A 17313-nucleotide genomic window follows, 5' to 3' on the forward strand; every position below is an offset into this window, starting at 1 on the left:
AAGGAATAATTTACAATTACATTTGAAATTCAGAAACCGAGATCTATCTCCGGAAAATACCTCTGGTGTAGGAATCTTAGGTTCAGAAATAGGAGTACGTATAACATAATCTTGTAAATTCTGAACCTTCGTAGCAAGATTATTTAAACCTGCAGCCAAACTCTGAGAGTCCATCCTTAAACCGGAGAGATCAGAGCCATTCAAGGATTAGAAGGAGAGAAAGGCAAGGCTGTAAACAGAGCAGAAATACAACTGAGCCAACTAAGTAGCAAACATGTGAGGAAAAAAAAAAAAAAAAAAATCTACAGACTTCTTTTACTCTCCTTTCTTCTGCCAATTACTTTAACAGTGGCCGGTCATACTGTCATGATTCCCCAATGGCATGGGAACATCAGAAACACAAAATAACAGACTAGCCCTCGGGTGATGGAAACTCAAGCTGACCGTGACCTAAATCTACCACACAACTAACAGTAGCCAGGAAGCATTCCTACGGCTGCCTAGATGCCATGCGCCAGCCGGAGAACTAACTACGCCTGGAAGAGGAAGGAACAGACCTGGCTTACCTCTAGTGAAATTCCCCAAAGATGATAGTAGCCCCCACATATATTAACGGTGAGTTCAGAGGAAAAGACATACACAGTATGAAGGTAGATTTAGCAAAGCGAGGTCCACTTACTAGATAGAGGAAGGATACAAAAGAGGACTTCACGGTCAGCTGAAAAACCCTTTCAAAAACCCATCCTGAAATTACTTTAAGACTCCTGTGTCAACTCATGACACAGGAGTGGCAATTTCAGTCCACAAGAGCTTCCAGTAACAGGAAATGACAAACTGTAAACTGGACAAAAAATACAAAACAAAAAGGACAAGAGTCCACTTAGCTGATCAGCAGACTGGTAGCAGGAACATGCAACTGAAAGACTCAGGTTACAATGATGACCGGCAAGGAAGTGACTGGAGAGCAAGGCTAAATAGGGAACTCCCAAAACTGATGGAAGCAGGTGAGCTGAGGCAGAAAAGAACACACAAGTCTCCAGTACCACCAGCCACCACTAGGGGAGCCCAAAAAGCGGATCACAACAGATGCCCATCAGTATCCCTATGATCGCAGCCAGTAACCTTTGCTGCCATCTTGGTATTTCTGTGCAGTCACAGGCTGGGTTTCATAGGAGACCATGATTTGTACTATATAATGCTATACTGAAGTACTGCAGTATACTGTACAGGCAATGAAAAGATCATAAGATCAATACCTGCATGGGGAATAAATAACAAAGTGTAATGTGAATGAAAAAAAAATTAAATTAAATCCCCTACTTTCCCCCAGTTCAGAATAATAAAATATAAGCACATTTCATACTGCCACTTTTGTAAAAGTCCGATCTTTGAGCATATAAATTTTTTAATTCAAATTGCAAATACTGTAAAGAAAAAAAGCAGCAACATTGTTTTGGGTTTTTTTCCCACCATAGTGCGACTGAAACGCCGTATGATTTATAACATCGCCTCACCACAGGAAAAAAAAAAAAGTTATGGGTCTTATAAAATGAGGACACAAGTTAATTTATTTTTTTAAAGCTACTGAAATAATAACATTAGAAACATAGACCACTGAAACATCCTATATATCCATGTAGTTTGACAGCCCCCCGAAGAAGCTCATGCGAAACGCGCGTGTGGGCTGCACTGGACCGCACATCACACAGGCACACTCATAGGTAAGCTGTCCCTCCACTAGATTGTTCTCTATATTCTTGCTTGGTGCTCCACTTGATTATTACAGTTATGCCATGTGGCAGGGTTGTGCATGATATTGTGCTCGGGGCATATGTGCAATTACCAAGATTAGAGCGTGTCAATTAACCCTATACTGACATACTTGACATTGTCTGCTAGATTTCATTCGCACAAAGCACTCTATGCTGTTATTCTGGAGGAACAGTTTTCTCTGATCCGGTTTATTCATTGTGATGTGGTCTAGTCCTCACAGCTGAGCCTTTTTTGTCTGTTTGACTTGTATCGCATATTTACTGTCTTGTTATCTTTTTTTATGCTTAATTATTTAAATATACTTCTTTTAATATACATCCTTAGACTTTAACTCCGTTGGTTTTTGTAGGATATATTATATATGAAATAAGAACATTATACAAGTTTGATATCACTATAATTGTACTGAACTGGAGAATTGTGTTATCAGGTCATTTTCACCATTCAATGAATGCCATAAAAACAAAACCCAAAGAACAATGGCGGAATCGGGTCTGTTTTTTCCCCACCATTTCACAAGACATTAAATTATAAAGTGAATGGCATCTTTCAAAACTACAACTCATCCTCTGAACAAGCCCTGATACGACCATGCTGATGAAAAAATTAAAAAAAGTTATTGGAAGAAAAGGAGGAAAAAATGAAAATGCTAACTAAATTTGCTGTGTCACTAGGAGCTGGGACGGCATGGAATTTCATGGATTAAAACTGATAATTTATAGATCAGATGACTCCACCTGTAGGAATATGAACGATCCTCACTGCGCTGTCCGTGGTATTGACATGTTGTCCTCCAGCCCCTTTGGCTCTGAATGTATCAATTCTCAGTTCTTTGGGGTCAATTTTAATATCTACCTGCAAAGAAAAAAGATGATTTATACGCACTTTAACCGTAAGACTATGGCATAAAAAGAAAGACTAGCCCTGCCACTTATATTACCTCATCAGGCTGTGGCAGAACGATTACACTCATGGTTCCTGTGTGAATCCTCTGCATCCTAGAGGACAAGCCCACCTCGGGAATCCGCTGAACCCTATGAATCCCACCTTCATATTTTAAACGCTTGTATGCACCCTCGCCTATAATGCGAGCAGCCGCATGGTGTAACCCACCTGCAATGTGGATAGTATGTTTTAGGGAAAAAAAAACAATTTCCAATCCTTAGCAGCTACACAATAAGAATAATCAGTCCGAGTGTACAGTGTGCTCTAATACTGGCAGACATATGGCTCTGAAAGTGGATACATGGCTCTGATAGTGCACATAAACCCATTGAAAAGAAGGTGTTGGTGGGATAACCTAATATACATGCAAGATAAGTGTTGACCCAACTTACAGATTTCATAGAGATGGGCTATAAATCTAATGTATATGGGGGCCTCCTAGCTCCGGCTATCACAAGATATCAAGGGAATAAGCCTTCTCCTGACGGACTCGGTAGTAGTTTCTCTCCCTACACATAAATGTGCACACTTAGATGTCATTTCAAGTGTATGTTTAGCTATAGACAAACCCTTATTATTTTTCAGATGCCCAAAAAGTAAATTGTGAGTCAGACGAAGTTCTTGAACAAAGGTCATTTCCCTATGAGCCATAATGCTCATACTGTCATTACTACGCAATGATATCTGTCAGGGGCCCCCAGGATTGCTGTACTGAAGCACTGTCATCAGTCAGTCTGATTCTAACTTTATGGTGCACTTTTTAATTAAGCCAAAGACAGGAGAGGAAGAATCGGTCGTCGTTTCATAGGTTTTCAAAACACTGCATGTGTGACTCCATCATTTTACAAAGTACAAGCATTTAGTCCTAAAAGTACAAAATAATGCAAGAAACACATTACCATAGTCATTTTCTGTGTAATTCAGAATCTCAAATGACCACGCCTTGTAATCAGCATAATTTCTGTACATGTCAAAAACTTCACCAGTAAATTGTTGGCAAATGTCCCCTGAAAAGAAACGTCGGTTTATAAGTGGAAGACTGTGTAAAGGCCCCCATGCACGTTAGATAGCAGTCTGCGATCTCCCGACTCCTCCATACACAGGAACACTTGTCCGAGCGTTCTCGGGTTTTCTATGACAGAGAACCTGCTGGAGTTCTCTGACAGTGGATATTGGCTTATCTCCCCGAGACGAAAAAGGATCCTTCTCTTCCTTGACACCTTTTGTCGAAGAGTCAGGAGGTCCCCATACACACACTGTGAGCTTATCGATCCTGACAATATTGTTGGGTTCTTCCAACTTTACTCTAGTTTGCATGCAGGCCTCAAGATTTGAAAGGTAATGATTTCCAAACTTCTCTATTGCCAGACTTAGATTAAATCACCCATGATATGGGTGTGACAAGCTAAATACTGTAGATTTTCATATGTAAAGGTGTAGTCAAAGACTTGGTTATTGACGGCCTCCCCTTTTCCATAAGTCAATGTAAGAATGGTGCGAGTCCGACATCCAGAGCCCCCAGGATTATTTGTTAGCAGGTCCTCAGGTCCTGTGTATGAGCTGTAATAGCACAGCTCCGTACACGGTTTAGTGGCCGTTCTTGGGTACTGCAGATCAGCTCCTATTGAAGTCCATGTCACAGTTGATCAAGGATGTTGGATCAATCAGATACTGATCTATTCTGTCGAGAGTCCATCAATAAAGCCCTGGCAATCCCTTTAAGCGCTGAGAAACTTTCCTTCTCTTTTTACTATTATTCCACCTTCGAAATCATCTGAATATTTTTAGCCAAATTCCAAATAAAAATCTATAAAATTTAGGGATCAATTAAGCTGAAATGGGGTCTGAGTGGAAAGTAAAGAAGAAATACACATTTATAGAAGTTCTGTGATTTGTTTTGCTCGTTTTTTTAAGACGGATTAGGTTTCTACAACAAAGGACATATAAATTGCTACAGTAAATAGGTTACATCCCTTTAAATAAAATAAGCGGGCTGACCTCCAGTAGTTCTTCCGGACACAACCTCTAAAACAGCATCATTCATGTCGTATTTTTCCTGAGGCACAAGAAAATGTAGCAACTAAAGAGAAAATAAAATACATTATTAACAGGTTTAGCAAGAAAAAACACTGTTATTTATGTTAAAGGGTAAGTTCACACAGGGTGTTTTTTTGCTGCTTTTATGCTAATTTTCAGCTGATTTTTACAATACCAGCAAAGCCTACGAGATATCAGAAATCTCATGCACACACATTGTTTTTTTGTGTGATCAGTATTTTGTGCTTTGCTGCGTTTTTTGGACATAGAGCATGTCACTTCTTTCAGCGTTTTTGCTGCGTTTTTTCACCCATTGACTTGAATGGGTGTTGAAAAAAACGCAGGTATCATTATTTGCTGCATTGTTGCTGCTGAAAATCCAAGGACATTAGCATGGACAAAGAGGAAAAAAAACGCACCAAAAACGAACCTAAACCTGAGTTTTTGATGCAGCTTCTTTCCTGCCAAGATCAGGTTTTGCTGCAGAAAAAAAAGCAGCCAAAACGCAGTTTGCAGCCTGCTCATTATAGACTTTTCTCATGTAGACAGGCTTCCCCCATGAATACATGCTGGATATCTTTAAAGAAGCACTCCAATCAAAGTGTATCATATTATAAAGCACTGTGCACTGACAATTGCTCATTTTTCCTTTCTACCCAGCTAATTTTTCTCATTTCCCATTAGGTCTATGACATCACGTGATTAAAAACAGACTAGCCGATTAGTTCTAAGCTCTATGTAGAAACAGGAGGTGTCTTTTCCCTGCATGAGTCATCATTGCAAAAGTCCATGACAGGGAGAGGATGGAACAGCTGAGTCAGGAGTTAAAGAGGGGAATTATTCATGCAGGGAAGAGAGACTTCCTTTTACTACATAGTGCACAAAAAAAAGAAAAGAATTTACTAGGTAGAAAGGCAAAATGAGCAATAGTAAGTACACAGTGCTGTATAATATGATTGCAGTATACACTGCTCAAAAAAATAAAGGGAACACTAAAATCCCACATCCTAGATATCAATGAATGAAATATTCCAGTTGTATATCTTTATTCATTGCATAGTAGAATGTGTTTGTAATAATTATAGGGGATAACTCAGGAGACTCTTTGCGTGGAACAAGACAACTACAGGACACAGTTTTATAAGTGGTGAACTCTATATTATCACACGGTGATTCAAACAGGTGCAGAGAGAAACTCAAGTCCACAACACTTGGTGTAAATATTAAACGCAGCTTAGCAGTCTATAGAAAACTTCAGAGGAAAATGCAATCAAGCAGAAATTCTATGAAGCACAGTTATTCTTGAGGATACTTGACACGAATAAATCCTTGTCTTAGTCCAAACACAGATAGATATGCTTATAAGGCAGTTCAAATCATATCTTAGCTCAACCAGGGAGGCCTGGGTAACAGTCTCAGGTTCTTGCAAAGCAGCAACAGCTTACATGTCCAGCAAATGCAGATGGAAGTAAACACGAGCAGCAGATGAAGGAGGATTACTGGAACTGGTGTATGCAGCAGGAACTCAGAGCAGAGTAGCAGGATCACCACACAGGTTCACAGGAGCAGGTATATAACCAGGGAGTAATCAGAGGTCAGGAGCTGGATGCAAGGCAGAATACTCTAGCACAGACTGAAGGCTGGGGTGGAGTTTTATAGCAGGAAGACACAGTGCACATGAGACCAAAGACGCCATCTTGGAAAAGGGCAGTAATGCACAAAAGGTAATAAAATAATGTTCAGAGTCCTGACAGTGTTGAGAACATTATCTACCTAATCTAACTAATATCCCACGGAGGTCTGCAGTTGGAATGATGCTCAAAATCAAAGTGGAAAATGAAGTTACAGGCTGATCCAACTTCAGTGGAAATGTCTCAAGACAAGGAAATGATGCTCAGTAGTGTGTGGCCTCAACGTGCCTGTATGACCTCCCTACAACACCTGGGCATGCTGCTGATGAGGTGGCGGATGGTCTCCTGAGGGATCTCCTCCCAGACCTGGACTAAAGCATCCGCCAACTCCTGGACAGTCTGTGGTGTAACGTGACGTTGGTGGATGGTGCGAGACATGATGTCCCAGATGTGTTCAATCGGATTCGGGTCAGGGGAACGGGCGGGCCAGTTCATAGCTTCAATGCCTTCATCTTGCAGGAACTGCTGACACAGTCCAGCCACATGAGGTCTGGCATTGTCCTGCATTAGGAGGATCCCAGGGTCAACCGCACCAGCATATGGTCTCACAAGGGGTCTGAGGATCTCATCTCGGTACCTAATGGCAGTCAGGCTACCTCTGGCGAGCACATGGAGGTCTGTGCGGCCCTCCAAAGAAATACCGCCCCACACCATTACTGACCCACTGCCAAACCGGTCATGCTGAAGGATGTTCCAGGCAGCAGATCGCTCTCCACAGCGTCTCCAGACACTGTCACGTCTGTCACATGTGCTCAGTGTGAACCTGCTTTCATCTGTGAAGAGCACAGGGTGGCAGTGGCGAATTTGCCAATCCTGGTGTACTGTGGCAAATGCCAAGCGTCCTGCATGGTGTTGGGCTGTGAGCAAAACCCTTATCTGTGGACGTCGGGCACTCAGACCATCCTCATGGAGACAGTTTCTAACCGTTTGTGCAGACACATGCACATTTGTGGCCTGCTGGAGGTCATTTTGCAGGGCTCTAGCAGTGCTTCTCCTGTTCCTCCTTGCACAAAGGCTGAGGTAGCGGTCCTGCTGCTGGGTTGTTGCCCTCCTACGGCCCCCTCCACGTCTCGTGGTGTACTCGCCTGTCTCCTGATAGCGCCTCCAGCCTCTGGACACTACGCTGACAGACACAGCAAACCTTCTTGCCACAGCTCGCATTGATGTGCCATCCTGGATGAGCTGCACTACCTGAGCCACTTGTGTGGGTTGTAGAGTCCGTCTCATGCTACCACGAGTGTGAAAGCACAACCAACATTCAAAAGTGACCAAAACATCAGCCAGAAAGCCTCGGTACTGAGATGTGGTCTGTGGTCCCCGCCTGCAGAACCACTCCTTTATTGAGTCTGGCTTGATAATTGCCAATAATTTCCACCTGTTGTCTATTCCATTTGTCCAACAGCATGTGAAATTGATTATCAAACAGTGATGCTTTCTAAGTGGACAGTTTGATTTCCCAGAAGTTTGATTCACTTGTAGTTATCTTCTGTTGTTTAAGTGTTCCCTTTATTTTTCTTGAGCAGTGTATTAAGAAGATAAAAACTTTAATGGCAGTGTTTCTTTAAGTCTGTAATTTATATATACAGTATATATGTAAAACATTTATTGCATTTCTTTTGGCAATTAAAATTAAGGGGCCATATAGTTGCTAACTGGAAAAAAAAAAAAATCAACATTAAAAAGCGTTGCTGTCCAATGGAAGACTGCAAAATATCCAAGCAGAGAGCATACAGTAGAAAAATTGTACATTCAGCCCTCTCCCCAACCCACATAAAGTGTATCCAAGAGAGACAACATACAACATAGTGTGGACGAAAATCATGATTATCATGGTCCTGTGCCCACAGTTTACTTGGATTCATGGTCATACATGAGAAGTACAGAACTCCAAAATGGTAAATTGAGCTGTATTGAGCCAAACCCGCCAATTTGAGAAGGATCAGCGAACCTTCTAATGTGCAACCCTTTGATTCTGCAAGCAGATAGGCTGCTGTCGGGTGATTTTGGCTTCAGTTTATTCTACTCTCCCAACAGAGGACCCCTGAACGTTTGTGTGAGCCTAGGATTTATGATGGGGAGTTGGGAGGGATAGCTGACGGCTGAATGAGCGTTCATCCAATAGTTATCTAAGGTGTATAGGCACCTTAAATCTCCCCATTAGCAGACTGAGTGTGATCATCTTCCCCTTCTTTGTACACAATGCTGTGGGGACTGTTATGATCCGGTGACCTTGGAGCCGCATGAGAGACTTTCTCAGGAGTAGGTGGTACCTGTACTGACCGCAAACCCTAAACTAACACCGCAACTAGAAGTAGCCGTGGGATGTACCTAACACGTCCTAGACACCTCGACACAGCCGGAGGACTAAATACCCCTATAGATGGAAATGGGAATTCTATCTTGCCTCAGAGCAGAACCCCAAAGGATAGGCAGCCCCCCACAAATATTGACTGTGAGTATAAGAGGAAAAACACACGCAGGCAGAAAAACAGGATTTAGCAAAAGAGGCACTTCTAGCTAAATAGAAAAGGATAGGACAGAATTCTAAGCGGTCAGTATTAAAATCCTAAAAATATCCACAGCAGATAATACAAATATTCTACATCTAACTACAGACATAGAAAGTATATCTGCATCTCCTGAGAATCCAGCATGACTGAAAAATCCCAACAAAGTCTAAGCTGGACAAAAACACAATGAATTGCACTGAATTGCAAAGCACACTGCATGTGTGCACAGAGACAAAAAAACAGACACTTATCTTAGCTGAATTGGCAGCAGGGCATGAGGAGCCAGAGAGAGATGCAATCCCTCCAAGTACAATGGACAACTGGCATGGACTCATGGATCCTGCACACCTAAATACCTAATAGAGCTGCAATCAGCAGAAACACCTGCCTGGATTACAACCCCAAGACAACTGCAGTACCACCAACAACCACCGGAGGGAGCCCAAGAGCAGAATTCACAACAGTACCCCCCCTTGAAGAGGGGTCACCGAACCCTCACCAGAGCCCCCAGGCCGATCAGGACGAGCCAGATGAAAGGAACGGACCAAATCAGCAGCATGGACATCAGAGGCAAAAACCCAAGAATTATCCTCCTGGCCATAACCCTTCCATTTGACAAGGTACTGAAGCCTCCGCCTCGAAAAGCGAGAATCCAAAATCTTCTCAACCACATACTCCAACTCCCCATCAACCATCACAGTAGCAGGAGAATCAACCGAGGGAACAACGGGCACCACATATTTCCGCAATAAAGATCTATGGAAAACATTATGGATGGCAAAAGAGGCCGGAAGGGCCAAACGAAAAGACACCGGATTGATAATCTCAGAAATCCTATAAGGACCAATAAACCGAGGCTTAAACTTAGGGGAAGAAACCTTCATAGGAACATGACGGGAAGACAACCAGACCAAATCCCCAACCCGAAGTCGGGAACCAACACACCGATGACGGTTAGCAAAACGCTGAGCCTCTTCCTGAGACAATACCAAATTGTCCACCACATGAGCCCAAATCTGCTGCAACCTGTCAACCACAGAATCCACACCAGGACAATCAGAAGGTTCAACTTGGCCCGAAGAAAAACGAGGATGAAAAACAAAATTACAAAAGAAGGGCGAAACCAAGGTAGCCGAACTAGCCCGATTATTAAGGGCAAACTCGGCCAATGGCAAGAAAGCCACCCAATCATACTGATCAGCAGACACAAAGCATCTCAAATAAGTTTCCAAAGTCTTATTAGTTCGCTCGGTCTGGCCATTTGTCTGAGGATGAAATGCGGAAGAAAAAGACAAATCAATGCCCAGCCTAGCACAAAAGGCCCGCCAAAACCTAGAAACAAACTGGGAACCTCTGTCGGACACAATATTCTCCGGAATACCATGCAAACGAACCACATGCTGAAAAAACAACGGAACCAAATCAGAAGAAGAAGGCAATTTAGGCAAAGGCACAAAATGAACCATCTTAGAAAACCGGTCACAAACCACCAAGATAACGGACATCCTCTGGGAAACCGGAAGATCTGAAATAAAATCCATAGAAATATGCGTCCAGGGCCTCTCAGGGACCGGCAAAGGCAAAAGCAACCCACTAGCACGGGAACAACAAGGCTTGGCCCGCGCACAAGTCCCACAGGACTGCACAAAAGAACGCACATCACGCGACAAAGAAGGCCACCAAAAGGACCTACCAACCAAATCTCTGGTACCAAAAATACCAGGATGACCAGCCAACACAGAACAGTGAACCTCCGAAATCACTCTACTAGTCCATCTATCAGGAACAAACAGTTTCCCCACTGGACAGCGGTCAGGTTTGTCAGCCTGAAATTCCTGCAGAACCCGTCGCAAATCAGGGGAAATGGCAGAAAGGACCACCCCTTCCTTCAGAATGCCGACCGGCTCAAATACCTCAGTAGAATCAGGCAAAAAACTCCTAGAGAGGGCATCAGCCTTAACATTCTTAGAACCCGGAAGATACGAGACCACAAAATCAAATCGGGAGAAAAACAGGGACCATCGAGCCTGTCTAGGATTCAGCCGCTTGGCAGATTCGAGGTAAATCAGATTTTTATGTTCGGCCAAGACCACAATACGGTGCTTGGCTCCCTCAAGCCAATGTCGCCATTCCTCAAACGCCCACTTCATAGCCAACAACTCCCGATTGCCGACATCATAATTGCGTTCAGCAGGCGAAAACTTACGGGAAAAGAAGGCACACGGTTTCATCAAGGAACCATCAGAATTCCTCTGAGACAAAACGGCCCCTGCCCCAATCTCAGAAGCGTCAACCTCAACCTGAAACGGAAAAGAAACATCTGGCTGATGCAACACCGGGGCAGAACTAAATCGGCGTTTAAGCTCCTGAAAGGCAGAGACAGCCACAGGGGACCAATTCGTTACATCAGTGCCTTTCTTCGTCAAATCGGTCAGGGGTTTAACCACACTGGAGAAGTTAGCAATGAAACGGCGATAAAAATTAGCAAAGCCCAAAAATTTCTGAAGGCTCTTCACAGATGTGGGTTGAATCCAATAATGAATGGCCGGCACCTTAACCGGATCCATCTCTATAGATGAGGGAGAAAAAATAAAGCCCCAAAAAGAAACCTTCTGCACTCCAAAGAGACACTTAGACCCCTTCACAAACAAAGTATTATCACGAAGGATCTGAAATACCATCCTTACCTGTTTCACATGAGACTCCCAATCATCAGAAAAAATTAAGATGTCATCCAAATATACAATCATGAATTTATCAAGATAATTCAGGAAGATATCATGCATGAAGGACTGAAAAACAGATGGAGCATTAGAGAGCCCGAATGGCATCACAAGGTATTCAAAATGGCCTTCGGGCGTATTAAACGCAGTTTTCCATTCGTCACCCTGCTTAATACGAACAAGATTATATGCCCCCGAAGGTCAATTTTAGTAAACCAACTAGCCCCCTTAATCCTGGCAAACAAATCGGAAAGCAAAGGTTAAGGGTATTGAAACTTGATCGTGATCTTATTCAAGAGGCGATAATCAATACAGGGTCTCAAGGAGCCATCCTTCTTAGCAACAAAAAAAAATCCCACTCCCATTGGTGAAGAAGATGGCCGAATATGCCCTTTCTCCAAAGACTCCTTAACATAACTCCGCATGGCGGTATGTTCCGGCACAGACAGGTTGAAAAGTCGGCCCTTAGGAAACTTACAGCCTGGAATCAAGTCAATAGCACAATCACAGTCCCTATGTGGTGGAAGGGAACTGGACTTGGGCTCAACGAATACATCCTGAAAATCAGACAAAAACTCTGGAACTTCAGAAGAGGAGGAGGAGGAGATTGACATCACAGGAACGTCATTATGAACCCCCTGACAACCCCAACTAGTCACAGACATAGACTTCCAATCCAACACAGGATTATGTATCTGCAACCATGGAAAAACCAGCACAATAGCATCATGCAAATTATGCAACACCAGAAAACGACAATCTTCCTGATGGGCTGGCGCCATGCACATGGTCACCTGTGTCCAAAACTGGTGTTTATTTTTAGCCAAAGGTGTAGCATCAATGCCCCTTAAAGGAATAGGGTTCTGCAAAGACTGCAAGGGAAAACCACAACGCCTGGCAAATTCAAAGTCCATTAAGTTCAAAGCGGCGCCTGAATCCACAAACGCCATGACAGAAAATGACGACAATGAGCAGATCAAGGTCACAGATAACAGAAATTTAGGTTGTACAGTTCCGATGGTAACTGAACTAGCGATTCTCTTTGTACGCTTTGGGCAGACTGAAATGACATGAGAAGCATCGCCACAATAAAAACACAACCTATTCGGACGTCTGAATCCTTGTTGTTCCGTTCTAGACAGAATCCTATCACACTGCATAGGCTCAGGCATCTGCTCTGAGGACAACGCCACAGCGCGCACAGTTCTGCGCTCCCGCAAGCGCCGATCAATCTGAATGGCCAGAGACATAGAATCACTCAGACCAACAGGCGTGGGAAACCCCACCATAACATCTTTAACAGATTCAGAAAGACCCTTTCTGAAAATTGCCGCCAAAGCATCCTCATTCCATTTAGTCAGCACAGACCATTTTCTAAATTTCTGACAATACAATTCTGCCGCTTCTTGACCCTGAGACAGGGCCAACAAGGTCTTCTCTGCTTGATCCACAGAATTTGGTTCATCATATAATAATCCTAGAGCCTGAAAAAAGGCATCTACATTAAGCAAGGATGGATTCCCAGATTCCAGGGAAAATGCCCAATCCTGAGGGTCGCCACGCAGCAGGGAGATGACAATTTTGACCTGCTGAATGGGATCACCAGAGGAACGAGGCTTCAGAGCAAAAAACAGTTTACAATTGTTTTTAAAACTCAAAAATTTGGACCTGTCCCCAAAAAACAAATCAGGAGTAGGAATCCTAGGTTCTAAAAGCGGAGTCTGAACAATATAATCAGAAATACCCTGTACCTTAGCAGCAAGCTGGTCTATACGAGAAACTAATCCCTGAACATCCATGCTAGCACAAGACTCCTCAGTCACCCAGAGGAAAAGAGGGAAGAAAAGACAAAGCAGGCTACAGAAAAAAAAATGGCTCTTTCTTCCCTTCTTCTGAGATGCATTTAACTCATTTTTGGCCAGTTGTACTGTTATGATCCGGTGACCTTGGAGCCGCATGAGAGACTTTCTCAGGAGTAGGTGGTACCTGTACTGACCGCAAACCCTAAACTAACACCGCAACTAGAAGTAGCCGTGGGATGTACCTAACACGTCCTAGACACCTCGACACAGCCGGAGGACTAAATACCCCTATAGATGGAAATGGGAATTCTATCTTGCCTCAGAGCAGAACCCCAAAGGATAGGCAGCCCCCCACAAATATTGACTGTGAGTATAAGAGGAAAAACACACGCAGGCAGAAAAACAGGATTTAGCAAAAGAGGCACTTCTAGCTAAATAGAAAAGGATAGGACAGAATTCTAAGCGGTCAGTATTAAAATCCTAAAAATATCCACAGCAGATAATACAAATATTCTACATCTAACTACAGACATAGAAAGTATATCTGCATCTCCTGAGAATCCAGCATGACTGAAAAATCCCAACAAAGTCTAAGCTGGACAAAAACACAATGAATTGCACTGAATTGCAAAGCACACAGCATGTGTGCACAGAGACAAAAAAACAGACACTTATCTTAGCTGAATTGGCAGCAGGGCATGAGGAGCCAGAGAGAGATGCAATCCCTCCAAGTACAATGGACAACTGGCATGGACTCATGGATCCTGTACACCTAAATACCTAATAGAGCTGCAATCAGCAGAAACACCTGCCCGCATTACAACCCCAAGACAACTGCACTACCACAAACAACCACCGGAGGGAGCCCAAGAGCAGAATTCACAACAGGGGACAATACTACCCACCCTGCTGCGTCCCACTGACCTTAACCCCTTTCCGATGTTGGGCATAATAGTACGCCCATGTTGGACTCCCCCGATTGGGCATATGACAGCTGATGTATACAGCTGATATATGCCCGCAACAGCTGCGGGTGGAATCACGATTCACCCCTGGCTGTTAACTAGTTAAATTCTGCTGTCAATTTCTCACAGCGGCATTTTACTTGCACCTAACCGGAACCTTGTCACAAATCCCACCCATCGATGACCCCGTCACATGATCGCGGATCACTGATGGGTTGCCATGACAATCAGAGGTCTGCAGCAGACCTCTATGGTTGTCATTGCCAGTTTGCTATGAGTGCCACCCTGTGGTCGGCGCTCATAGCAAGTGAGCATTTCTGCTACACACAGGCTATCTGATCATCGTCTGAGGGTAGCAGAAGCGGTCAAAGTAGTGCAGCGTCTAGTCTCCCATGGAAACTATTGAGCATGCAAAAAGTAAAAAAAAAAAATTTCTAAACAATTAAAAAGATATAAAAGGTTCAAATCGCCCCCCTTTCGCCCCATTCAAAATAAAACAATTAAAAAAATCAAACCTACATTTGGTATCGCAGCGTACAGAATCGCCCGATCAATCAATATAAAAGAATAATTAACCCAATTGCTAACGGCGTATTGAGAAAAAAAAATTCAAAACGCCAGAATTACGTGGTTTTTTTTTTGTCTCCGCTACATTGCAATAACAGTCAATCAAAAGATCCTATCTACACCAAAATGGTATCAATAAAAACGTCAGCTCAGCGCACAAAAAATAAGCCCTCACCCAACCCCAGATCACGAAAAATGGAATTGCTACAGGTCTCAGAAAATGGCACCATTTTTTCTTGTAAAATAAACTTTGCAATTTTTTTTCACCACTTTAATAAAAAAGAACCTATACATGTTTGGTGTCAGTGAACTCGTAATGACCTAGAGAATCATAATGGCAGGTCAGTTTTTGCATTTAGTGAACATTGCAAAAAAAAGTGCAATTCCACAGTTGTGTTTTTTTTATTTTTTATTTTACCATACCTGGAAATGTTTTCCTGTTTTCCACTACGCTATATGGTGAAGCTAATGGTGTTGTTCAAAAGTACAACTTGTCCCACAAAAAAACAAGCTGCCACATGGCCATATTGGCAGAAAAATAAAAAAGTTATGGCTCTGGGAAGAAATGGAGCAAAAACCAGAAATTCAAAAACTGAAATAACCCTGGTCGTTAAGGGGTTAAAGGGCATTTACACTGCAAGATAATTGTAAACGAACAGTGTTAAAAACCCTCATTTCACGATTAACTTGCCATATGAACAGGCTGACGATCACCTGATGGACAAGTAAATCGGGTGAAATGATCTTTTTTGCTGCAAAAAAGATCATTGTTCTCGACGGTACATTGTCCAGGGTAAGTTAGACTCGAAGTGCTGAGAACAGAGGCAGCATACATGTAATGAGAGATCTTTTAGAGATCTCTCTGTGCACAGCGGTGTACCACCAATGGCGGCAGGCTACTCGGCTGCCAGCGCCAGCAACGGCCACAGCTCCACCAGTCTTCGCAAGTTCAACTTTATCGTCAGTCTGGATGCTCATACTGTTGAAAACAATGATGAAAGAAGGAGCATCAGCAGACGCTTCCTCCTCTATCATTCTTCCTCAGTGTCTGATCTCTCAACACAGCGGGCTCGATGACATCTCTAAATGGCCCCACTGCCATGAGATGTGCGAGCTCTTCAGAACGCTTGCTGCAGAGACCAGAGCAGTGGGAGAAAGATGAGGAGAGGTGAGTATTTATTGTCTTCTTAATCAGCAAGTACATTGTGTTGGCTACAATACTTTATAGAGGAGTACGGGGAGTGCAGTATACTATATGGAGGACTATGAGGAGTGCAGTATACTATATGGAGTACTACGGGGAGTGCAGTATACTATATGGAGTACTACGGGGAGTGCAGTATACTATATGGAGTACTACGGGGAGTGCAGTATACGATATGGAGCACTACGGGGAGTGCAGTATACGATATGGAGGACTACGGGGAGTGCAGTATACGATATGGAGGACTACGGGGAGTGCAGTATACGATATGGAGGACTACGGAGAGTGCAGTATACTATATGGAGGACTACGGGGAGTGCAGTATACTATATGGAGGACTACGGGGAGTGGCAGTATACGATATGGAGGACTACGGGCAGCGCAGTATACTATATGGAGGACTACGGGGAGTGCAGTATACTATATGGAGGACTATGGGGAGTGCAGTATACGATATGGAGGACTACGGGGAGTGCAGTATTCTATATGGAGGACTACGGGGAGTGCAGTATAATATATCTAGGACTATGGCGAGTGCAGTATACTATATGGAGTACTACGGGGAGTGCAGTATACGATATGGAGGACTACGGGGAGAGCAGTATTCTATATGGAGGACTACGGGGAGTGCAGTATAATATATGGGGTCATTCCATGGTAGCTTACGTTACAACACAATATAGTAACTTACATTACAAAGATGATGGTAGCTTACCTTACAATAAGTTTAATCCAATGGATGGTAACATATTGTAATGTAAGTTACCATCAGCTTAGTAATGAAAGTTACTATACTGTGCGGTAACGTAAGTTATCTATATTTCTTGTAATAAAAACTGTTGCTTTTAACTTGAGAGGTTAAAATACATTTTTTAAAGTTGCTGGGACTATGGTGTTTACAATCGAATAAATACAATAAAAATAGTGCTTCACCCCTGTTTACCAGATCAGAAACTTTGGCAGACTCATGAAGGACAATTGCCTTTTCTTTTTTTGTAACGTAAATTACCAAATAATAACACTGTATTTTGTATTTAATTTTATTGTTGAAAAATCAAACTGTGTTGAAATCTATTGAGAATAGTTTAATGTACAA

The 17313-nt window shown here is 42.9% G+C and overlaps 1 protein-coding gene across 8 annotated transcripts in view; it reads right to left on the reverse strand.

The window, feature by feature from the left end:
• Positions 1-17313, reverse strand: part of MTRF1 (mitochondrial translation release factor 1) — an 82216-nt gene that overhangs the window by 25078 nt on the left and 39825 nt on the right. For 6 of the 8 annotated variants that reach the window (XM_077297308.1, XM_077297309.1, XM_077297310.1 and 3 more), the window contains 4 exons: positions 4717-4798; positions 3618-3725; positions 2714-2886; positions 2511-2628 (listed from right to left, as the gene is read on the reverse strand). In XM_077297308.1, the coding sequence (XP_077153423.1) occupies positions 2511-2628; positions 2714-2886; positions 3618-3725; positions 4717-4798 (481 nt within the window). The remainder of the gene's footprint in view (positions 1-2510; positions 2629-2713; positions 2887-3617; positions 3726-4716; positions 4799-17313) is intronic. The other 2 variants (XM_077297311.1, XM_077297312.1) reach the window with 1 other exon arrangement.

Source organism: Ranitomeya variabilis, chromosome 3 (genome assembly GCF_051348905.1).
Source record: "Ranitomeya variabilis isolate aRanVar5 chromosome 3, aRanVar5.hap1, whole genome shotgun sequence".
In the NCBI taxonomy this organism is placed as follows: domain Eukaryota; kingdom Metazoa; phylum Chordata; class Amphibia; order Anura; family Dendrobatidae; genus Ranitomeya; species Ranitomeya variabilis.